Source organism: Metopolophium dirhodum, chromosome 1, assembly GCF_019925205.1.
Source record: "Metopolophium dirhodum isolate CAU chromosome 1, ASM1992520v1, whole genome shotgun sequence".
Lineage (NCBI taxonomy): Eukaryota > Metazoa > Arthropoda > Insecta > Hemiptera > Aphididae > Metopolophium > Metopolophium dirhodum.
Genome location: NC_083560.1, coordinates 83,539,279 through 83,566,440, shown reverse-complemented (window position 1 = coordinate 83,566,440; position 27,162 = coordinate 83,539,279). Strand labels below are relative to the sequence as shown.

Here is a 27,162-nt window from a genome sequence, read left to right as displayed (position 1 = left end):
TCAATTAATGTAATAAAACGGTTTTTGAAAAATTGTAACATACACCGATCTCCACGGTAGGCCTTCAATTTAGTTATTATCATGGATAACAACATTTTTTTGTACATTTGTTCCTATTCGCCTCTATGTTCCTATTCACCCCATTGGTCCTTATATTTCGATCTCTGATTTACTCAGATGAAACCCCCTAAAGTCGTTTGGATAGTGATAAAAATGAGTTTTGTAAAGTTTAGGAATGATTGAAAATAATTAACCCGTGCCATAAGAGTAGGGTTACCACATTGTGTCTTTTAGAAAAGAGAACATAATATAAAAACTCTGATTACATAGTTAATTTTTATTTAATTAACAAGACATTTTATATACTAAACTATGTATGAATACTTAATACCGAAATGCATAATATTATCATTTATGATACATTTGGTAAAAAATTAGTTTTTATTAATAATTTTAATTAGGTACATGGGTATTAATATAATATATGTTTAAGAATTTAATATTTATTACTGCTTCGAATTTTTGATAACAAACTTTTGTCTTTAATACAATAATCATAAAACTGAGTACAGTCAAAATGCTTGAAATTGTATTGTGTCATCAACAAATGTTTTACAGAATCGGGTAGAAGTCTATTTCTATCATCAGTCCATTGTGCTTTCATAAGACTAAATATTCTCTCGACATTTGCATTTTGAGCAGGTATGGCGAAGTAGAACGTACATATTTTTAATAGTATCATAGCTTCTTTGTTCAAAATATTTCACCCACTTTTTATCTGATAATAATGATGAAAAGTCTTCTTTTTTTTCCATTTGTGACAAAAACAAATTTAAGTTTTGAGATCGATCAAATAATAAAGAGTCGTTTAACTGTAGATCCAAGGGCGCCCGCAGAAATTTTCACCGGGGGGGGAGGGGGGCAAAGTTTATATTATACATAGCCATAACATATTATTAGGTATAGTATTTTATAGATTCATTACAAACTGCAGATGACACCATAATATGATTACTGTAGGACGTGGGTATCATCAAAATATTATATGAGACATCAAGAGCACTGAAAAAAAAAAAAAATCTTATAAATTATTATATTGCTTATTATTAACCTAGGTATCTAATTTTATAAAAATATTAAGATTATTAATTGTCATTAAATAAAAATTGCATGCGCCTAGGCTCCATGGCAAATAATTTTATCGTTTCCTCTATAATGTTGGATTTTTGAGCTTGTACATAAGTTTTGTAGATATTCATCAATGCCAAGCCATTTAAGCGATTCTCAGTAACAGTACTACGAAGCCATGTTTTAAGTCTTTTAAGCGAGCTAATTTAAAGCAAATATAAAACATAATTAATAATTGAAGTAGTAAAAATAAAAAATATATTATAAACTGTAATACAAACCTAAAAGACCTTTCAACGCTACATGTAGTAGATGGAAGTGTAGCTGCTATTAAAAGACATTTTTTTATTGAAGGTAGAAATGTGACTTCATCTAATAACTTCAGAAAATCCATATTGTCATCATTTTTTTCTTTCCACATATTGTACCATACTAGGCCTTCTTCTTCAATATTCTCAATGAATTCTCCATAAAATGATTTTAGATTTTGGAGTTGTATGATAAATTCTTCTTTTTTTGTTTGTTTTAAGTACTTAGGATGAACTGAAATGATCTCATATTTTGAATTATCCTCTGGGAACCTTTCATTTAAAGATGTGATCAGTGAATCTAAATATGGTATATAAATAGATTTTCTGTAGTAATCTTCTGGACCTGACGAAGGGGGGTTATTTCTTAAAGTTTGTTTTGAGGATACTCTTGGAGTCATTAATGTAATACCAAGTTCATTTAAGTACATATTAATATCTTTCATTAAAATTAGAAACATTTCTTCGTTATTAGCTCTGTCATCACTGATATATTTAATAAGGTCTTTAATATGTTTATTTGCACTAAATAAATCACAATTTATTCCCTGTAAAGAATTAGTTATAGGTTCTATAGTTGCAGAGTATTTAGCAATTATCCTAAGGCACACAATAAATTGAGATGTGGTAACAGAATTTAAATGACATGTAGCTTTCAATGATGTATCTTTATTCCCATTTACTTTGAGATACTCTAGTGCTTCCACTATCAACAGGAAATTTTCATAATATTTTCTTAATGCCTTATGTGACTCCGACCACCTAGTAACACACAATTTCGTAAGACTTGGAGCAACTATTCGACGCAATGAACTTTCTTTAAAAAAGTTTATAGTTTCTTTAATAATACCAATTGTATTCCGAACACATGGAACTGAGTTCAGTTCGTTTAAAACCAAGTTTAATCTATGACTAGCACAATGGACAAAAACTGCTTTCTTATACTTGTCTCTTATTCTTTTTTGTACACCACCGACATGTCCAGCCATTGTGCTAGCACCATCATATCCTTGTCCTACCAATTTATTTAGGTCCAAACCCCATTCTTGTAAACTAGAAATAATTTTGTTTGTTATACTTTCTGAGTCCAATTTTTCCAATGAAATAAAGCCAACAAAGTCTTCTTTTATAACTGTTTGGTTGTTTTCATAAGTCACATATTTTAAACATATTGATAATTGTTTTATTCCCGCTATATCCATTGTTTCATCTGCTAATATTGAATAACATTCAGCTTCCTTGACACGTTTTAAAATCATATTACATATTACATTACCTATTATACTTATAAGTTCATTTTGTATTCTATGAGACATGTAACTTGCATTTTTAGCACTATTTTTAAAATGATCATTCAAAATTTCATCTCCACTTTCAACCCTAAAATGTAGTAAATTATTAAATATAGCTGTGTCATCAGTTTTTCCTCTGAGTGGTATTCCATGTACACCAAGGAAAATAATAGAAGAAATTATTGAATGCAGTTTACGATTGTTTGATTCAATTACATTTTTCGCTGAAGAATTTAACATTTGATGTACATCTATTTTTTTACCATCCATAATTGCTATAAAATTTTTAGCACTCTGTACTGAAAATATATGCCAAGAACATTTTGAATGTATTTTTGACTGAGCTTGAAAATGTTTGTACTTAATAAACGCTGTTTTTATGAATGCGCCTTGCACTCCACCTTTGGTTCAAACAAAACACAAAATTTGCAAAAAGCTCCTTTAAAAATGGCTGAGTAGCAAAGCCAATCATGCTGTTTAAGCCAAGCTAACAAAAAAGGTCTTTTACCAACACCAATATCTGCTTTAAAATCATAAGCACTACAAGGGTTCCATGGAGACATAAGCATTTCATATTTTAATGTATTGTCAACAGACTTACCAAGAAAAAGACCAATATCATGTTTATTATTTGCTTGCATTTGAATAATATCTTAATAAAAATTCATAAATAATAAATATAAAATATAAATCCTTAAGTAATAATTATTTATTAGGAAAAAATCTTATGAAGGTACCTACCTGTAGTTTAGAAGGTGCTACTTGTGTTGGAGTAGATATTTGATCATCAGTTGTACTTCTGTCGTCATCATTTTTAGATATTTTACCAACAAACTTATCCATAAAAGTATTTTTTCTTTTTGGTGGATTCATCTTAATATTAATTCGTCAAAGTTATAAAGTAACAAACTTGTTAATTGTTTTTGACTAGTGGGCACTTAGTTATCAATAAGGCTATGGAGTATGGATCATACATAGATGACACATAGATGATAAAGATTTTTATTATCTATGATCAGACATAAGAATTGATTTAGATAACACGTTATTTGATAACACGTTATCACACAGAACAATTTTATCACTAATCACTTATGATTAATCAATTATCGATCTATTTTATTAAAATATAATATAAAGAATAAAATGCTACAAAACTTCTAAAATATTTATAAAAATATACTGTAATACCTATTATAAAAATTAAAAACATTGGTAAAAAAAAGCGGGGGGGGGGCCATGGCCCCCTCCCGGCCCCCCCCTGTGGGCGCCCTTGTGTAGATCATATTTGTTTAAAAATACAATGCTATTTTCTATATCAGTCCACAAAGGTTTGGTGTTTAAAGACATCCATTTTAAACAATTAAATTGATCGAAATTGGCTGTCCATTTTTTCAAATAACACAAACCATGATCATAAACATTTAACATTTCTTTTTTTAAATTAGATGCACCGGATAGATTATAATTATTTTAAAATATTTCTTTTACTTTTAAGGGTAAAAATTCTTGTTGTTTTCGTTCGTGTAAAGCATTTTCTACAGACAACAATATTGACGAAATCTCCCAAATAGAATTATTTTCTTTTTCCATTATTTCAATTTTTGAATGAAGTACATACATTAGTGAATGCATAAACCATAAATAACTTTCATTTAAAGGATTTTCAAAAAAAGATTTAATTGCAATCGGTATTTGATTTTGTGACAAAAAATATGACTGAAGTGCTGGATATATTTGTAACAATCTATTAATAGCCGGAAATAATGATAACCATTTTGTTTTTGAATAAAAAAATTTTTTTGTACTCAACATCGACAAAAGTACAAAATTCTTTTAATGCTTCAGTACGTACTGTATAAATTGAAAAATAATTATATATTTTTAATATAATAGACTTTATATCTATCGGTAAGCCATCAATTGCATGCTGAACACAGTTATTTAGAATATGAGCAGGGCATCCGATTCCAATAATTGGTCTTCTAATATGCTGTTGGAGACGATAAAAAACATTATTTGTCCCTCGTCTTTCTACACCACCGAAATTGGTGTTACAATTATCTGCAGAAAAGGCTATTCACTTTGAAAGTAAACTCATGTTTTCTAAAGTCTCTATCAATAAATTACAGATTGTTTCACTAGTTTCATTTGGTAATGACTTAAGTTCGATTAAATTATGTTTAATCCCAATATTTTTATCAAAATATTGAATTAAAATAGGAAACATTTTCACAGCACCGTGGTTAGACCCATCTGTACAAACTCCAATAAATGAAATATTGTTATCATTAATGATTTTTAAAACTTCTGTTAATGAATGTGGGGCTAAGACATTATTAACAATAGCTTCAGTTTTAGTTCTAGCTGAAGAAATTTTAGATGCTATCTCTGAATCGCAAAACATAAGACGATATAATTTAGTGGAACAATCACAAGATTTATAGCTATGGTGATGTCTTACCGTGGGCAAGTGTGGTCTCAACTGCAAATATTTTTTCTTCAATTTTTGTATTCTGTGTTACAAAAAACGTATTCACAGAGTTTGAACCACTAGTTGATTGAATATTTTTTGAATGTTTAGACGAAGACAAATGTTTTATTAAATCAGCTTTGCCTTTATTGGCCAATGAAACAATTATACAACAAATTTTACAAAAAGCCTTGTGTTCATTTTCTGTTTTTTTAAACATTGGGTATTCTTCTATTAATTTATCATTAAATTTACATTTTCGGCGAGACATTTTTGATGAACACGATTTACGAAATTAACGAACTAAACTATATGGTTGTAACTATAGTACATAGTAGCAAATACTAACACAGACTAATTCCAATTTTCAAACATCGATCATACATTCATACATGTAACATATATTATATATACCGTAATACCGTAGACATTTCGGAGAAAAACGTCGATAACATCGATAACGTCCGTGCCTATTAAATTTATATTTATGTTATTACTTTATTAGATTAGCTTATAAATTTATTACGACTTGTGGTATTTCGGTATTTTCGGAATTAAATAGAAATAGAAAAAAAGAGTACATTGTTGACAATATAAAAAAAGTGAGAGTACAAACATTTTAAGAGCTCATAAGAGTACATGTACTCTTAAAAGAGTACTAATGGTAACCCTACATAAGAGCGCCAAAGTTTGATAAACCTTGATTTTTAAGAAAGTAAATATTTTTTTAAATGTATACTTGACTTTATTTTAGAAAACAATATTTTCTAAAATTTATATTCTGATTTATTTTATCATAAACTTACAATTTATTAAGGTAATTATAAAAGAAAAGAATAAAAATTTATAAACAACCTATTATTTATTATTATTATTTATTTATATTATTATTTAACTTGGTTTGGTTTGAGAATATATTGTTTTCTGAATTCGTCTTCGGAATCCGTATTTAAAGCCGTTATCATTGTTTTCTGTTTCCACGGAGACATCCTTGTCAAAAAATGAGAATGCTACTGATAGCTTCTGGAGATAAACACTATAGATGCCCACACATTTTTTTTATGGATATATCTGAAATACTTTTATCGACCGACTGATATTTTATTAAATCTTTTAAAAATGTTAAATCTTGCAGTGGTGCACATGAAGTTAGAGGAGCTTTAAAACAAACCTTTACATATAATTTAACAATAAACACGCATATACTAGCAATAAATATTTATTCTCGTTGTTGTAAATCAAACTGTTTTCGAAATATATATATTTTTAAACAGCAAATTGCTTTGGCCATTCACCGTGCCTGGTGTATGGCTCCAGGTATTTTAAATGATAGTCCTCGTGGTGGTACACCACCAAAAAAAATTACGAGAAACTACAGTTTCCTATAGTCTTCCCTAGGGAGCCTATTATTTAAATTACTAATACAAAACTATTTTTCTGTACTAACGTTGTGCAATAATTTTTCAACATACTCATTTTTGATACCAGGTTCAAATTTTGTAGTATTTACATTTGACCAAAATTGTCTAAATCGTTTAAAAATTGGGACGTCTAGGCCCGATGTAGTTATACCAAATTTCACTTCAAATACACTCGTCAATACAATTTCAAAAATATGATGCCCAGACGGCACGTATAAAATATTACGCTGTAGTAACTGCTCCAATAAAACAGAGGCACCTTTTATACGGCCCATATTGGAGGCAGTTGTATCACAGGATAATGCTTGAATATTATCTGTAACACACCAATCTTCAAGTGTTTGAAATATTTCATTAGCCTGGTCAACTCCTATCCCGGTATCAAGAGCCGGAACTCCAAGTAATTGTTCTTTACCATTCCATGAAGCTACAATTGGAAGTCTATCCACATTATACTTGCCTGTTAAAGCCGGTAAAAGTTTCCCATCCCAGTTAATAGTTATATTTCAATATTACAATACTTATTATATTGATTATTGATATAGATTATAGTTAACAAAATAATCGTTCTATATTGTATGTCACAATGGTACTCTTTATCCACAAAATTATTTAAAAAACAAAATTTAATACAGAAACACTATTTGTTTGTAAAATAATAATTCTATGAAAATTAGTTAAGGATATAAAATTTATAAAATAGTATTTTATACAAATATTATCTGATAAAATTTTGTATAAAATTAATATTTTATTGGTCAGAATTTAGAATATAAAATAATTTGTGAAAAACAAAAATAAATAAGTTTGAGGCTCTTGTGGCACAGCTTAACTTTTCTGTTTGTCTTGAAACTTCTAATATTTCATTTTTATATCTAACTGAATCAATCTAAGGGGTTTCCCCTGAGAAATTTAAATATTTTTTTTCAAAACTGCCATATAAGGACCACCCTAATCTATATCATTAAACGGCCTATTAACGGTTTTGTTAAAATTTGACGAGGTCATTTTGGCGGGAAACGGAAACCCCTATACATTTAAAGAATGTCATTAAACTTATAGAATAATATAGTAGGTACCTACCTACCTTTAAAGTTATGATATCAGTTACATCCAGTTAATACAAGTGTGTGTCAGGGTAAAACTGATTGTTTTAGATCAAAATTATCGAACAGTAAAATAAAAGTTAAAAATAACGAGGTCAATATTATCAAGTTGAACCAGGCAAAATTGAAAGAAAACTTTGAATTGCTAGATAGAATTCTTCACGTAGTAAGTACACATCAATACTTTTAAATAATTATAGGGACTAATAAAAAAAAATGATACAAATAAAATTGTAACTGCTGCTGAAATTCAACATAATTTATTATCTATGCTCTAGAAGCCTCAAGTGGATTTTAATGAAATGGAAGAACATTATAAAAAACACGTTGAGTTAATAATGTTAATGAGCAAATTTCCAGAGAGTTATAAGAATAAAAAATATCACGATCCGCTTATTATAAACACCGAATTACCGAAAAGCATACGAATTAAAAAATCCAAGTATACCTAAGTCACATTACATCAGCGTCTCTTATTTTACATTCGGCGATACATGTGATATGATACCACAGGTGTTATTTGGACATCAAAGATTTGACGGAAAATAGAAGGCTGGGTCGTATGACAATTGAAGTTTATGACAGCGTCGTTCCCAAAACAACTGATAATTTCAAAATGCTGTGCCAGCAAAGGTCGGATGAACTCGATTACAGTGGAACGCAGATCTTTCGCGTCGTGCCGGGGCTGTTCTGTTTGGCCGGTGACGTTGAGTACTCGATCGGACTCGGTGGTTTGTCAGCCACAAAAGGTGAACGGTATTTCAACGACGAGAACTACGCACTCAGCCACAACGCACCAGGTACAAAGGATACCTACTACCGTGTTTCACTAAAAATAACCTTTCCGTTTTTCACCAAATTAGAAATTATAGGTTTATACATGGGGTTCCCAATGTTTTTACATTAGTATTTAATAATATTTTACTTATTAAGTTGGTTATCGTTGTATAGGTAGAGGAAACCTGGGTAAGATAAGAACTAGATGGTAAGATAGGACGTCATTGTATCTCGGAAACTATTGAGTTTTTGGAAAAAATTTAGTTTGTTGGTTACACTATTGGCATCTGAACGGTGGACTCGGTCTATATCAAACGAGGTAACTGTCGAGCGGCGGCATACGCGTCTACTTTGATATAATGAAAAAGTTTTGAAAATTGTTAAATATTTTCATTTTTCAATCACAATGGGTTGATATTTTCAATATATTTTATACGATTCGCAGATCATAATTCATATTAAAATATGTAGGTAGTTTACTTATCTGTGATAGTATAATATGATATATACAACCTGGAATCAAGATAATAATATATAAAATTGTGCGCCATAATAATTACTCTACAAATTCGATATTTATAGACTGTCGTCGATGGTTACCTCGTTTGAGTTGTTACAAACTAATCCACCAGAGCGCATACCATATGTGATCGAATGCCAATATTTATAGTAATATTATTTGATATGCACGGGTCACGGATGCTTTGAATTTAACGGCAATATGAGATGTAATATTTTGCGATCTACAAATAATAATAAGTTATTAAATAATTGTTTACTCTTAATTACTCTCGAATAACTTTAATGGCTAGTCTTGTTAGGTTTCGATTAATTCGACTTTGGTAGAGTGTATCCTTATTTTAAAAATAATAGACACGTTAAATTAAAATATTACTATTTGGGGTAAGACTGAAGACAGGAAAAATACAATTAGACAAGATGGAGCATGTCCCATGATATAATTTTTTTTTTAAGTTTTAAATTCAGCTTTACTTTTTTCTTGTTGTATGAATATACCTAGTTCTAGTATACTAAAGTGAATGTTTTATAAGCAAAGATAACTATAGGTATCTTCATTATGATATTAGATACCTATGAAACTTAATACTATAACCATTTCCCTCACATTTTACTGATAAATGTTAAAATGTTAATATACATCAATTGTATGTGTTAAATGTATTTATACAATAAATAAAAACAAAGATTTTAAGCTTGAATAACAATCAATCACCTATCTTAATATATAAAATCATAATACCACTCACTTACTGATCGCTGTAACTCAAATAGTCAAATACTACGCAACGTACGAACATGAAATTTGGAATAGAGGTTTTTCTCATATTTTTACCGTGCAATAAGAAATGATTTTCAAAAATGTTACGTAATGATTTTATATATTAAGAGTATCACTTTCAGTGGCGTAGCCAGGAATTTTTTATAGGGGGGGGGGGGGGGCTAAGCTTCACAAAAATATGAAAAATTACAAATAAAATATTATTTTTATTTATGCTTTTTAAAATGTTTGTAATAAATTAAGCAACAAAAAATTGTATACATGTATAAACATTTTTATTTATTTATTATGGCTCCAATTAACTGCATTCTTCTTGGGGCGTTTTGAGCAAAAACATGAATGACATCTGCTTCCTTCACGAGTTCTTTTTTATTTATATTTGCCATTGCTAAGCCATTTAATCTTTTCTCCATCATTGTTGATCTTAAGTATGTTTTCATTCTTGATAAGGTGGAAAATGTTCTTTCTGGTGTTGCAGAAGTTACAGGCAAGGTTGCAAACAACTGTAACAATAATGTAATGTTAGGTACAAGGTTAGTACAGTGGGATATTGATTCAATAGCTGAGACAGGCTTTGGTATGTTGTTAGTTGTCCATTGTTGCCTCCATAAAGATAATTCAGCCTTGAGTGTAAACTTCATATGGTTAGATTAAATCATTGCTATATATTTTGACAGCTTCTAAAATAGTTCCCTCGTCATACTCATCAAAATGACTTGGAATCAAACCTTCAAGAGGGATAATACTAAATAGTATATTATCAAACCGTGTATCCATTGATTGAAATCAAGAAAAGGATGAAATATTGATCGTTTGAAATATATTTCAGCATTTTCAGGATCAATATTTACTCTATTTATTTGTCTGTGACAAATTCGAGGCATGCGTATTTCAACATCCTTTAGTAACATTTTCAGTTTTAAATTTTATTAGACTTTATTTCTTTAAATGTCAAAAAAAACTTTAATTATTGGATAAAAAGCTTGAAAATTTAATACAAGGCTCCTACTATATTGTTACAATGACATTTGAAAAATATTAAAAATCCTTAGTCACAGTTTTTATTTATAAGAATTTAATGTTCAAATCTTGACAAAATACGGAAAAATCACGAAAATTAGCAAATTATTTTGAGTTGAGAATTCATAAATATTTTTCTTTTGAAATCTAGATTTGAAAATGTAATACAAGATTCCTCAACTTTGTCTACCTTTATCAAAAAAAAAAATGTCTACAAGCAAATCAAATTAAATTTTTTATGAGCGTTTAAAGCTCATATTTTTACAAGATTGGGTATATTCACTCGATTTCTCATATAGTGGTTTTGTTATTTTATTGTTATTCAAAAATGAACAACTGTAGATATATGACAATTTTACTGAATGTTTATATTAGCATTTTCTATACACAATAAAATTTAGAAAATTGACTCTTTTTGAGCTGTTTACGGATTCAATTTTTTTTAGTTTTTTTTTTCTATAAATATAAAAAAAATCAATAAAATTTTTTTGTTGGGTAAAAAGGCGTGAACATTAAATGCAAGGCTCTTGATATAGTGTTACAATAGCAGTTGAAAAATATTAAAAATACATAGGCACAATTTTTTTTTTATGAGCATTTAAACTTAAATTTAATAATTATTTAGTAGTTAAAAATTTATAAAATGTTCCACTTTTGTAGCTAACAAATACTATATATAAATTAATTTATTCACAATAATATCGTCAAATATACTTCGTTATATCATAGGCTGACTGACCGTTTTCGCTCAGAATCGTTTTTCTTATAGAATGATATTAATACAACATAAAAGACTAAAAGTGATTTAAAAGTACTTGAACATTTTTTGTTGTACATTTTCGTTCACACAACGATTTAACAACCTAAAAATTTTATTTTTGAAATTTTATTTACATAGCATTGTGTGGTTTTGTGTTTAAGACGATACAAGTATCAGCATTTTAATATAATAGTTTTTTAAATACTCAAAGTCTTTTAAGACATATTTGAACTTTGGCCATGACGCGCCGTTTAACAAAAATATCACTAAAGATTTATTGATATTTGAAAAACCAAACATTATATGAATTTCTGATGCTTTAATCATCTTAAACACACAAAATCACACATTTATACGCAAACAAAATTCAAAAAATAAAACTTTTAGATAGGTAAGTCGTTGTGTAAAGCGAGGAACTTTTACGCTAAGATAGGCAATTACGATGAGCCGGGTCCAATGACGTGACGTTGCTATTCTACATTTCTTAATATATCCTAAAGTAATAATCATTTTTTTTACATCGGATTTTCACCAAATTATTTAATTTAGCCATAGCTACAATTATTTAATATTTAAAAAAAAATTTAAAGAACATTTTTTTTTATGGTGTGTGCTACTTAATTGTAAAAAACTGTGGTGGTTAAAAATTGCAGCATATAGTATAGGCAATCGGTAAATTCAAGCTATGTACGTATTGATTTTATTATCGTGTTTGTTTAATATAAGTTTCCATAGTAAATCATGTAAAATTAGAAATAAAAGATTACTACAAAAAAAAAATAGAACATTATTAGAGTAATTTTATATGATTTATATGAATTGTCAACTGTTATCGAGCCCTTAAACGAACGCGGTATTATTCTGCTTAATTTTAAGAGGACGTGATACCCGCTGTATTGTCTCCGTCTTACAAGTGCGTAACATAGCAGATTTTACGCTCAGCAGAACACGTGTAGCTCCATTACTTTAAAAATTAGAGCGAATTAACTTCTTATAAAATCCCAAGGTAAGATTATTATCTTGGCAACCTCTTTTTTTATCATATTTTAATTTTAACACGAGTAATGAGTATTTTAAAATTGTAAATTTTTTGTACATCTTAAAATACTCATAACTCGCTTTAAAATTAAAATATATTTAAAAACCCACGAGGTTCCCTAGATAATAACCTTACCTTTAAATTTTATAAGAGGTCAATTCGCTCTAATTTTTAAATTAACGGAGCTATACATTTTCTGCTGAGCGTAAAATTTGTTATGTTACGCTCATGTAAGATGGAGACAACACAGCGGGTATCACGTCCTCTTAAAATTAAGCAGAATAATACCGCGTTCGTTCGAGGCCCCATGGATTAAAAAAAAGACTGATTGAGGCGTAAAAAAACTGATAAACAATCATTATGACAGTCTACCAAAGTAGATCTCGTTTCATCAGGGGGAGAAGGGAGCGTGGAGTTTTGAGTTTTGTGCTTATAGTCTTATCTCATATCCTAATAGACAGCTAGGTTAGGTTTTTAGGTACAAACTATCTCTACACGGTTCAATGACGTGTTTAGAATGGTTAGATTAATATTTATATAAATGTATTATAGTTTATAACACCCATACATTTATTGGCACAGGTACTCTGTCTATGTACAATTTTGAAAAAAACGAAAACGCTTCACAATTCATGATCACGTTCAAGCCACTGACGGTACTTAACGGTAGACATGTTGTTTTTGGTAGAGTCATTGGCGGGATGAAGACGTTAAGACTCGTGTGTATCCATTTGACCAAAAAGGACAAGAAAATATTTAAGATTATAACATTTTTAACCGCACGTTTTTTGTTGTTTAGATAGAGGATTTGGGGTTCGCGACTGGTAAACCAAAACACAAAATCGTGATTAGTAAATGTGGAACATTTAACACCTGTTAAACATGTACGTATAGTTTGTCTCCCGACTTAAGCTCGATGATATCCAACTATGTGTTTTTAATATTATTAACTCGATAGTTTGGTGGTGACAATTAGTTTGGCTATGAAGGGCTCAATTCAAAAATATTGTGTTCCATGAATTTATTGGCACTAAGTATTTAAAACGGTCAACTTACTCAACAATTATTTTGAGCCGTAGATGGAAATGTGTAGACATTTGGTTGGACAGAGATTGGTGCCGGAATCGCTCGTAATTTAATTTAATAATGGCCACCAACGTGTATTTGGATTTTTGAATTGTTGTTTTAGTCTTCCTGCATTTGTTAGAGCGTAATTTTTTTGATATGATTTTTTCAAAATTTGCCATCAACTACACGTCAATGGTGGCACATCATAATATTGACATGATAACCGTACATCATTAATTTCATCAAAAACATATAAATATGAGAGTTTCCACTTATTCAAAACTATCCATCATAATTCATACATATTTTAATTCATAATCAAGTTATTTAAGAAAATTATTAAAAATTATTATCAAGTTATTAAGAAAATTATGAGATTTTAGATTTTGAGCGTTGCAATGGATGTATTAGTTTTACAATGATGTGTGTTTTTTTCTGTCACCAATTTTCGGGGTAGTAAAAATGCACCGAATTTCGACTTCAGCATTTGTTCTAATAGGAATTTAAATATAGTTGGTGTATTAAAAAGGTAAAGATTGAAACTTTCCAGTACCTAGTTTACTAAAGCATCGAGAAAGACCAAAAAGAAATTAAGGATTCATTTTTACGCAAAGTCATTTTTTGACAATATCGATTTTATTTATCTGGTGTAACTCATAAGCTAATAATTTTAGATAGGTACTTTCATTTTTCACTAGATGTGAATACAATCATTTTTTAATTTTTAATTCTTATAATAAAAACAATATTCATCGGTATTAATTTTTTGATTTAAATTGTTTTATTCATATTGCTATTTTGTTGGTATCACCATTTTATTTATTACATCTCTATATTATTAATCATTTATTAATCTTATATCAATCTAAATTTTGGAAAAGAAAAATGTATCAACTAAATCATACAAAAATTAAAAGTAAAAACAAATCGTGAACATTATGATTTATAAATTATATAAATAACATAATAAATATATGATGGAAAACAAAAGGTGGACAAATGGGTTCTGCTTTACAGTAGTTGTCGATTATGGTAATGTAATGGATAATGAGCGGAAAGATTATCAGCCAAACATACTTAAATAAATAATTTAAAAAAAAATTAGATAATGAAAATCGAAAATATTTAAATATATCATGGCTGTCAATAGTGTTATATGCCGAAAAACTTTTTTGTTAAGGGTAGAAAACTTATACTGACGAATTCTGGCAAAATTTTAACTTCAGATAATCATAAAAATGTATTGAGGATTTACTCACAACTTTTTTGTATTGATTACACTACTAACAAGACGTAAAAACTTATGTGAAACCTTGTATTACCTATTCAAGTTAATTAATCGTACAAACAATTATTTATCGACAATAATTGAATAAAATCGAAAATATCTCAAAAACAGTTTTAGGAGTATTTAATATTTATATACTTATATATTTTAATTTATTTCATTTTAATTTTACGGACAAATCAGCGTAATTGTATCTAGTTTTATGAAATAATTCGTATATATAACCTGTAACCAAATGCAACCATAAATAAACAAAAAAAGTTTCAATTTCCACCGTGAATCTTAAGATTTAACCCTGTTTGAACACCTCTTTAAAACATGAATATCAGAAAATTCTTTCTTATAGCACATCTAGATAATTAGAGGAACCACTATTCAATATATCAAGTACGTACGTTTTGCACTTTAAAACCAATATTATATATTTAAATTAGATATTGCTTGATAAATTTCACCACTGTTGTATTTTCAAAACCCCTTATTTTCCCCTTTAACGGAAAATATCCAAAATTCCTTTTTTTGCGAACGCCTACATCATAACTGATATCTGTATGCCAAATTTCAACCCAATCCGTCCAATGGTTTGAATTATAAAACAAATACATTTATCGCTATGCTCAGAATCATATAATATAGTTAATAGGAATGGTGTGTAGAAAACATTTGATTTTTTTGTGAAGCAACAAATTATTATAGATTTTTTTACTGTAGATATTATATCAATTTAATTATTTTTTAGTGTTTTAGGGAAGAGGAGCTCTGTTGACTTAAAAGCTTCCTGATCGTTTTAAAAATATTATATTAAAAACCCTAATGGATTCCGAAAGTAGGTACTCTAGAATTTCTATCAAAGTACATATTGTTGGCAATTTTTCAATCCAATTTTGAGTATTTGTATGATTGGCGTGGATTTCTTTTTAACAGATAACAATGGTCAACATAATTTTTGGATTGAATAACAATTAATGTTACATATTGTGCATCACCAACTTCCCAAACAAACAAAAAATGCTTTTACAACATTTTATAACTTTTACAAATAAATGCAAATAAATTTCAAAATATTTTTACAGGTCCATAATTTACTGATACCGATGAGTCGTGTGCCACGCTTACACAATCACTGATCATAATGACCGCATTATCAAATGTTTGTTTTTTCCCGACAACAATAATCCAGCTCTTAACATCAATGTTTTATAATTAAAATAAATAGTTAAAAATTATATTATACCTACTAAGAATTAATTTGTTTTTATACTTTTGGTGGTTTGACAATCGGGTATGACAATCATCACGCAACTCAGCCGACGTCAACTGTCCTAACGATTTACCGACTACCGAGAGTGTGATCGCGAAATTAATTATGATTTAGGTTAGGTTGAAACTTAAATTATTTCTTATCACTTATTGATGGTACAAATCACGGTCTTAGATTGATAGGTCTGGGGCCCAATTTTTGAATCGCTGTGATAATTTAACACGCGTGATATTCATGAACTATCACACAAATATCGAAATTATCGTATTTTGGTATTCTGGAATCTATTTTTCATAATTTACTTTGATAACAAAAGTGATAAATTATCCCTAGGCATTTTGCCGGTGAATTTGATTATCACAGTTATTTCATCATGTCATAATGTAAATAAATTGATACATACATTACTAAAAAATCTTATATTTTATTTAGTACCTAATTGTTTACAGTTTATTTTCTATATTTTTATTCACTGAATTATTCTAAATAATATTATAATAATCTAAATTAAAATATTTAAACATTTAAATATATTTTGGTAATAATGGATGAGTTTTATGTAGCCGCCCTAGATAATCTCGAACGACAAGAAATTAATGCTCTAAATTATAGGAAATTAAATCATAAAGAAAGGTTTGATGCTTTTTTATTGCCAGACGATGTTTTTATTAAAAATTATAGACTCAAAAAAATTTAGTGAGATATGTTATAAACATACTTACTCCATTTCTGATAGAACCGACAAGAAAATCTGCTTTAGATATACAAACTAAAGTAAGTACCTACATAATACATTTCTGTGCCTAACAATACCACCTAATTGTAGGTGAACACTGAACATAATTACTTATCATAAATATTAAGTTACCTCTACAATACTTTTAAAATTTTACATTTTTTAATGTTTATAACAATTATATTTAATATTTTTAACACATTCGTCAATTAATTTGTTAATTATAATTTAGGTATTTATAGCTTTAAATTTTTGTGCGACTGGTTCTTACAAACATCCCGTTGGAAATAGCCATTTAACATTTGTTTCCCAGCCATCAGTTTCGAGAGCAATTGATGAAGTAGTAAAAGCTATGAATCAACCAGAAATATTTAATTACTGGGTAACATTGCCATCAACATACGATGAATTACGACGAACAAGAGAAAAGTAATCTACACTATGTATTAAAAATTTATATTTTTAACATAATTTAACATAATATTTTTTTTACAGGTTTAATACTAAATTTATATTTCCGGGAATAGTGGGTATTATCGACTGTACCCATGTTGGAATATTTCCCCCCAAAAAGGATGATCCAGATCATCCTGAATATATATATGTAAATAGAAAAAACTACCATAGCATTAATGTCCATCTAGTACGTATATTATTGGTCATTACATTGGTTAAATAATACATTTAATTATAGACTATAGTAATAATATGTTATAATTTCCATAGTTATACTTCTTTATTTATTTTTTATGTAGGTATGTGATTCGGATATGAAAATAATTAATGTTTCAGCATTATTTCCAGGGAGTGTAAATGACGTCTACATTTGGAACAATAGTCAACTAGAACTTATTCTTAGGGAAATTAATAACTAGGGCACGGAAGTTGTAGGAGTTGCATATTTTTCTGTATGTTCTCAATTTATAAAACCAAGCTATAAATCCGTTCTATACAATGACTTTATAAATACAAAAATTAAAAATGCATATTTTGCATACTTTGCCAATTTTAGCTAAAAAGTGCATATTTCATTGATTTTATACACATATTATGCATATTTCATATTTTTCAAAAAAAATTGATTTTTTTTTCTTAACCTGTATATTTCAACTAATATTTAATATAAAACTCAAAATGACTAATAGTCAATTACGGAGTTAATAACAGTGGTGTACTAATGTGATACGCATTTAGTCTATCACGCTAGTATGCCGAAATACTTATTTGTAGTACTATCTTATCGTCGATAAGTTATCGTAAATATAATGATGGTTTCTTCGTTTATCGTCACTGTCGATTGTACACGATTGATGTTTGACAGTTTCGTTTTAGACGTCGTATTGTTAGTAGGTGAAGTGCGTATATTTGATCAATTTTATATTTAATTATTTATTTTGATTTTATTAAAATGCCAAAAGACATTAATTTACAAAGATATTTAAGAGAATATGGAGACGTGTTTTCAACTGATGGCGATATACTATTTTGTAAAGTATGTTCAGTTAAAGTAAATGCAGAAAAAAAATGTACGGTCACGCAGCATTTGAAAACTAATGATTAATTTGTAAACAACATCACTGATGTATTTAATTTTTGGAATTCAGAATAATATTTTTTGCATATTTAACATTTTTAATGCATATTTTGCAATTTTTTCGTGCATATTTTACCTTTTTTAGCTCCTACAACTTCCGAGCCCTATTAATAACCATTACCCTGAAGGATTCTATCTTTTAGGTATGAATATGTCCTAGTAGGTACTAGGCACTTTTCATTACATTGGTAGTTTTTATCTATATGAAAGTTAGATTTTCTTTATAATATTATAATTTATTATCCTATTATTACATAATTTAAAAAATTAAACACAACTAATATGGGTTACAGGAGATTTCGGTTACCCCTTGAGACCTTGGCTTATGACACCCTTAACACAATATCAACCACATACACCCGAAGAAAGATACAATCACAGATTTAAATATGTTAGAAGTTTGATTGAAAGGTGTATTGGTCTTTTGAAATGCGTTTTAGGCAAGTTAATATTATTATATTATTGTAATTATTAACTCATTTATAACTTTAGTATTTACAAATATTTCAAAATTGGTGTTTGGCAAAAAATTCATCTAAAATCCTATGTCGCGTGTGTGTTAGACAAAAAAAGAAAATCACGGTATCAAATCCCCTTAAAAAATAAAACACAAACTCAACAATTTGACAAAATAATTTATTATTAAAGTATAATAATTTATTGTATTACAATACAAAATAATTAATATGTATTATTAAAAATAAATTAAAGTGCTACCTATACCATTAATTAACGTAACTATTTATTTACAATATTAGATTATATAAACAAGCTATAAAATAAATAATAATATACAAAATTAAAAATTATTATTTTATGGGTTAGTTTGAAAAAATAAAAATATTACGTAAAATATCAACGACTAGTGTGTTTGTTATTGTTATTACATTTTGTGAATCAGTTACAAATTACAAGGGTTTTTGATAAGTTTCTTCTTCGTCCGAATAATGGATCTACCTATATATTATCTAACCTATAATATCAAACGACTCATGACAAAATATCATGTAAGTATTAAAGTATGTAACGTTGTAACGAGTTACGACTTACAAATAACAACCAGCCAGTCACAAGACACGTGAACCGTTTATCATGGTTCACAGTTCGCAGGAGCCACAGACCAGTTTTAACTGGTATCTGGATAATTGATCTTTTAGATCTAATATGATCCGATTTAGACGAACGGGTGTTTTAACCGGATCATTTTAATGAACCGATCCGTAAAGGCGGGTTCACACGGAGTGGTAAACTGGTCGAGAATACTACTAGTAGGAGAGTTAGTCGTGATCACTACCTGGTGTGAACTGGTAGTCGTGGTAGTGGGAGTCGTCAACGACCAAAAATAGATCGGTCGTGATAACTCTGGCATGTTGGATTGAACACCACCGGTTTAGTCATGAAAAACCCACCAAATGTGAAGTTTCTAGCGTATAAACACGTATTTGTTTCGATTTTTGTACGACTGAAATAATAAAATTTACTATAATTTATTAATTAAATAAACTAATACATTTTATTTTTATATAATAATAGTAGTAGTTTAGTTAACTTGTAAGAATAGATTATAACATTAATTAATTAATTAGTTTTTTTCTGAAAAATATTACATTATTAGGTGTTATATTCCAATTTCCTCCTAAAAAAGAAATTGATTTGTTTTTTTAAAAAAAAATGTTAAGTTCACAAATTTAGATAAGTCTGCAATGAATTCAATAAATAATAATTTGGAAACTAATCAAGTTAAAACATCATCTAGCCAAGATTTGTGTGATGGATTTGTGAGTAATTTTAATACTATATTTGCATTTGACGATAATGTTATAGAAGTAATAGGAACGGAAGATAAACCTTGGTTTAACAAGTTAAGCGCCATGTAGGGTCTATTGACCTTTCATACGACTTGTCAAAATGATTCTTATCAAATTCAGTAGGTTTGTCTAAAAATTTTTTTACATTTCAGCGAGAAGAAAGACAGCTATCAATTTTGATTACATATTAACTATTGATTAACTTTCTTACCTGAAATGAATGCACACATAAAAAATGTGATGGATCTTAGAACCCTACGTGGCGTTAATGACAAATGTAGGGTCATTAGATCCTTTATTCAATTTTAAGTGTTATATCCAATCAGTGGCGTGTTGACAATGTTTTTAAGGAGCGGTCGCTCCATCAATATTTTAAGGGTGGGTGGTTAATAATTAAGTGGGTCGTGGCTGTGGGTACTTTATTGCTTATACGAAAAATGGAATTGTAATTGTGTATTTGTATGATCATCAATATACTACATGGCATAACTTATACCGTAAAATGGGGTAACTGATAATTTTTGTTCGTTTTTTCTTAAATTTTTTTTTTTAAATATTGTTTAAAGGAATAAACATTGTATAGCATAATCAATTCAGCTCAAATATAAGTTCTCCCAAAAGATCCTAAAAAAAAAAAAAAATCGATAATTTTATCACATACATTTTAAGCATTGAATGTGCTTATCAAAGTTCCACTTATTTTGGGGGTAACATTGATACCTACTATTTTTATACATTAAATCAAATGGTATGATAGTCAAACTATCAATGTTGGCAAAAAAAATTTTTCTGACTTTTACTTTTTGAGTTATTCACGATTTACTTAGGTGGGGTAACATTGATATAGGTTATTATAGTTCTAAAAATAAATAATCAATTATCTAGTAAAAACAATTGTTTATTAACAAATAAACTATAACTTTTTTAAATTATATTATCATACAACTATAGGTACAATTGTTATACAATTAATAATACTAAATAAAAAAAAACCTATATATTTTGATACCTATCAAGTCTTGTTGTTCCTGTCAGACTCATTATCATATTAGATTTTTAACAAATCTATTTTATTAAAATAACATAACTAAAACAAATTATAAAATTATTATATCAATACAAAATAAAAAAAACACTTATTTGTTACCTATTATTCAGTCTTGTCGTTACTGTCAGACTTGTTTTCATATTATATTATATTATATTAATGAAGACATAACCATAACAAGAAATCATAAAATCATTATAATAATACTAAATTAAAAACTTATACCTATTTAATACATTTTCAGTCATGTCGTTTCTGTCAGACTAAATAATATACTGTATAATTCTATTAGACTTCTCTCACATCTACAGAATATGGAAATTTGTATTTAATACTATCTCCAATACTTTCTATCATTGGAAACTTCAAAACTGCTTGAATGTTGTTTATAGAAACATCAAACCCATCACATTTTACTAATTTAAACGTTTGCTTGGATGTATCTATAGATTTTAATCCTGTTACTTTAATAATGTTGTCAGTGATATTGTTTATGACAGCAAGATATGTACATGTTGATGCACAACGGTTTCCAATTTTGACCTTCACTAAAATAAATGTGCCAATTTTAAGATTTTCTGTCATTGGTTCTTGATATTCTGGAATTGATTCACCATTAGCTTTATGATCTGATTCTGAATCATCAACTGTCATTAGTTGGTGGTGATTCAACTCTATTTCTTCATCAGATGGGACCAAACCAAGTGTAGCTGATGTTATGCTAGCTCCTGGAGCTACTGTTATTTTCTTCCTTTTTTTCCTGGAATTTTGATCAGAGTTAAAATACCTTTGACTTTTTAGATAATCAGTTACCTTGTCATTTATTATAACGGAGTTATCTTGCTGTGGTAACTTTTCCATAACATGTTGTTTATTTAATGGGAAAATACCTGTAGCCTTAAAAGAAGATTGTAAATCTCTTGTTATGGAACCACCACCATTAAAACTGTCCATAGTATTAAGAGTTTGGCGTACTAGTGTTGGAAACGACGATTTAGGGATAGCCTTTAATCTGGTATTTTGATTTTTCCATTAATATTAAGAATTTCGCCATGCCTGCTTAAGAGGTCTGAAAAACCCAACATCTAGGGGCTGTGTAAGATGTGTTGAATTTTTTGAAGACAGACAAAATCAATATTATTTTGTTCACATAGATAAATAATTTCTGGTTGAATATGGCTAGAAAGGTTGTCTCCTATTAACACTTTTTCCCCCCTTGACGTTTTGCATGAGGCAAAAAACTTGTTTTGAACCAATCTTTAAAAGTTACTCCGTCAATCCAGCCATGAGCTGTACGATTATATCGAGACCCTTTTGAACAGCATGGTTCTGAACAACATGGTTGGCCTTTTGGTCCACCTTCTGTCCATGGTTGCCACATTTCACTAGCTTTGAAAATAATATATGGTGGCAATAGTACTCCAGCAGCTGAACCACAAACCGTAATGGACGTAGAGGATTTAGAATGGTTCTGAACGCGCTCTAGGTACTTTGTTCCTCGTTGAAAAATCATTTTGAGTTTCCCCGGATTATCTTGCAAGTTGCTTTCATCATAATTGTATATATTTTGAGCAGGGACATTTTCAATCACTTTTTATAAATTATCAAAATATTCAGAAATAATTTCTGGAGAAACTTCTGCACGATTACGTGCAATGTTCGTTGGCATACCAAATTATTATGTCTGTTTAACATACTTTGTGCTCAATCTCTACCTGGCAAGTTGTTTGAAAACTTTTCAATCACAATGCCTTTGGAATCCAAAAATGATTTTGCAATTAACCTGTTAAAATATTTAATTACCTATTGAAATCGATTGGTACCTACATAGTAAATGTATAACAAATACACCTGGCAGGTTTATCAAAATTTAAAATAAAAATAAAATTAATAGTAACAAAATCAAAAGCCAATCAAATAAAAACATTTCATTTGTTTATGATGATTCAATACTTATTTAATACTTAATTTAAAAAAAAAGTTTTGTGTATAAATCTTTCAAAGTATAAAAATTGTGGCTTAATACTAACCTAAGGTCCATTAATGTTAGTGGAAAGCCCCATTGTCCACATTTCATAGCTGCTGTCAAGAAAGTCATTTCATCTGTATCACTGAATACTCCGGGAGCTCCAGGTCGGTTTATGTGTTTCCCATTATATTTATTATGCAAAGTTCCATATGAAATGTTATACGTTTTACTTGCAGCAAGTATAGACATATCAACATTAGCAATCTTAGTTAGTGCTTCATTTAAAGTTTCATTTGTATAATTTTTGTATTGTCTACTGCCTAATTTCCTTTTTGGATTGCGAGCCACTATAATAAAATAAAAATGAAATGTATCAAAGTTACCCTCCAAGACAAATAAATACACTTATTTCATAAAATTTAAAGCAAAACATATTTTTTAACAACGTATTTCAATGTTTGTGGTATCACCATTCTTTTGGAATATGTAAAATAACTGTACTCTCAAATGTACTTACTTTGCGCAGATTTTAAATCTTGAAAAGAATAATTTCGTTTAAGAAAGCATGTAATACAACTAGAGATAACAAACAAATTATGATAAGAACGATTTATCAATAATTCATTCTTGGATCATGGTCATTTGCACTGTACGACAAAAGAATAAAAACGACAACTCTTACATTTAAACACCTGATATTATCAATGTAAAGATGAAAAATATGTATTATCAAAGTTACCCCATTTTACGGTAATAATACCTTAGATCATATACAATGGATAGAGCCATACGAACTATTTGTGAAGCCAACATCACTGTAGGACCTCGATGATATGCGCATGCGCGTGGTCTCTTATCATTAATGCTTGGCGCAGAGTGTCGGCATTATAATAATATGAACACGAATGGATCATAGCAGGAAAAATGTCTCACTGTCCATGACGTCATTACGTTGTATTGCCGTTTATCATCGTTGATAACAGTAGACAAGCATATTATACAAAACGCGTTTGCGGCATTTTTAAAAAAATGTATTTGAATAATAAGTTTTTTTTTAAATATAATTTTATAATTTATAAAATTATATTAATTATATTATATTATATTAATTTATATAATTTTGGTTTATCTATTTAAAACAATAGAAAGTACCAACTTTTAAAATAATAAAAAAATAATAAGTATAATACAATAATCAATAGTATTTTGTTTGCAGTTTGCACTTCGTTGTTGCAGTTTTTTTCTAATAGTTAGTAATAATTATTAATATTTAATATATTGTATCGTTGTAAATTTTGCAAAATAACTAATGAAGAACCTAATGAATGTTTTTACTTTTTATGATTAATGTATGTCTATTGTCTATAAAGGGGTGTAAAAATTCCAAAAGCAGTGGATCTGTTAAAACTGGTTCAGTATGTCCATCAAGTATTAAAGTACATGTAAATAGTTCAAAAGTGAATGTACAATATTGTAGTACACATATGTGGCATAATATGGAAATAGGTAAACAAAGATTGTTTACAGAAGTATGATTGCAGGTACTTACTATTATTTAATTTTTGTTTTAATATACTTACATACATTATAGACTATATAATAGTGATTTATGATTTAAAATATTAATTACCCAGTCTGTATAATATTGCAATGATTTATTTTTAGGAAAATTGGCAATGGGTGTTCCTGTCAACAGAGTATTAGAAGATATAAGAGCATCAACAATTCAAGGAGACTTAAAACGAATTCATTTGTTTGAAAAAAAAGATGTGCATAACATTAAGAGGGATTATAATATCACATATTCTACAAAAAAGCATGAATATATGAATATATCAGCTACCTTTACTAAATAATTTCTTATTTAGACAGAAAAACAAACTTACTATTCAAAAACATTTTTTTAAAAATGCCGCAAACGCGTTTTGTATAATATGCTTGTCTACTGTTATCAACAATGATAAACGGCAATACGACGGCGTAATGACGTCATGGACAGTGAGACATTTTTCCTATTGATCCTATTGATCCATTCGTATATGAACAGATTGAAATATTATGATAAGCAGTTGCGCATGCGCAGATGTCACAGGTCCTATAGTAATGTTGGCATCAACTCTTTTTATGCCCGTAGTATGCTATGACTCCATCCATTGTATATGATCTAAGAATAATACAATACGTACTACCTAGTACCTACGTAGTATGTTGTTATTCTCAAAGATAAAGACAGTCGTGCAACTTACTGCCGTAGTACATACGAAACCGTTTCGTTATCTATATTCCATGTGTAATGTATCAAAATATTATCAGAAATTCAATCCAGTTATCAGTTCTATTTTTAAAATATATGGGAATGGGAATCCCTAACTGTATTTGTTATCAAAATAATTCACTAAACTTCGCCCGCTTGCTGGCTGTAAATTATAATAGAAAATATTATGTCAACAACGCTGTTGACAGCTTGTTACAGGTCTATAGCCCACAGATAGTAGATAGTAGATACTAAAGACAGATCGACCGCGACTACTGCCACAATGACACCGTCTGCATATTTTGTAATATCCAATATACGTTGTACAACACACAGCAATACAACATAATATTATAGTGTATTAGTGTTGGAAGTATTTTTCGTGTTTTACGTGTTTTTCGTGTTTTTTTTATTGTTCTGTTCAGTTTCTTCAAAATTTAACCTAGTTAAAAATTTTAAATTATGTCAGAAAACAATAATCTGTGTTTATGTGAAAGAAAAAGGCAAAAAATGAATGATACAAACTGGAAACGTCATCAAAGTGCATGCTATGTTGAAAAACTAAAAAGTTCGAAAACTGTAACTAGTCTATTGTCTTATATGACAAAAAAAGAACTATTAATGATGAAATGCACCCATCTCTACCAAAAGAAGGTAATTTCTCTATTTTATTTAGCAATAAAAATAAACAATAGTTATACACAATTCAGAATAATTATTTATTAATTATCTACCTAATTATAGTATATTGTATTATAAATCTTATTTGACTAATTTTACTGGAATTCTAATCATTTTTAAATTATAACAATCATACTTTAAAGTTTACTTATTACCTATAATATAGGTATTTAGAAAAACTTATTTTATAGTTTCTTTAGAGGTTTACTTTACTTTATATTAGATATTTTTAAGATTTAGATGTACTTAAAGACACATGTAAGAGGTTTTATTTTGTTAATTGATACACCAAAAGATAAAATTACACCTGCTACTTCAAACTATGGATCTTCTGTTACCCCATTCAATATATTGAATACTGCAGGCAATGCTAACACAATAGTAGTACCGATTGATTTGGTTACCAACTCAATAGCTTCTTGTAAGTTTATAATTAGTATTCTCATAAGCGTGTACTTTCATTCCATAAAATATTGCATATTATTATTATAAACTATTAAGTAATTTACATATTTATTTGTATTGTTTTTAAAAGGCAGTAAAATTAATGTATAGTCTGTCCAGCGAGAGAACATGCCGCTTCTGCGCATGCAGACTGACGAGCGAGAGAGCTCCGAGGCCCCATTTCCCCCTCTCTCGGCGTGACGAAGACGGTCGATCGATTCGTCGCCGATCATCAGTAATCAACCACCTGTTGATTATTGCCGCCCGTATAATAATAATCTATCAATAATAGAGCGTATAATATCGTAATCGTAATTATTGTGAGCAATGTAATTTTTACAATTAATTGTATACCCTAAGCTCTAAGGTTTCGTATGAATCCGTTTT

The 27,162-nt window shown here is 28.8% G+C and overlaps 3 protein-coding genes across 3 annotated transcripts in view; 2 read left to right on the top strand and 1 right to left on the bottom strand.

Moving 5' to 3' along the window:
* The window catches only part of LOC132933962 (uncharacterized), a 31,167-nt gene extending 17,663 nt beyond the window's left edge, over window positions 1–13,504 (top strand). The window contains exons 3-7 of the mRNA XM_061000234.1: window positions 7,760–7,894; window positions 8,007–8,170; window positions 8,242–8,528; window positions 13,207–13,343; window positions 13,424–13,504. Coding sequence (XP_060856217.1) covers window positions 7,760–7,894; window positions 8,007–8,170; window positions 8,242–8,528; window positions 13,207–13,343; window positions 13,424–13,504 — 804 coding nt within the window. The remainder of the gene's footprint in view (window positions 1–7,759; window positions 7,895–8,006; window positions 8,171–8,241; window positions 8,529–13,206; window positions 13,344–13,423) is intronic.
* Window positions 1,146–2,695, bottom strand: LOC132936164 (zinc finger MYM-type protein 1-like). Its single transcript, XM_061002854.1, has 2 exons — window positions 1,410–2,695; window positions 1,146–1,329 (listed from the first exon to the last, which is right to left on the bottom strand). Exons 1-2 carry the CDS (start codon window positions 2,693–2,695, stop codon window positions 1,146–1,148), a joined length of 1,470 nt encoding a protein of 489 aa, XP_060858837.1.
* Window positions 13,505–16,785: 3,281 nt separating the features above from the next.
* LOC132942524 (putative nuclease HARBI1) lies at window positions 16,786–17,852 on the top strand. The gene is made up of 4 exons (XM_061011030.1): window positions 16,786–16,902; window positions 17,210–17,406; window positions 17,473–17,620; window positions 17,733–17,852. The coding sequence occupies exons 1-4, from the start codon at window positions 16,786–16,788 to the stop codon at window positions 17,850–17,852; spliced, it is 582 nt and encodes a 193-aa protein (XP_060867013.1).
* Window positions 17,853–27,162: the final 9,310 nt, after the last annotated feature.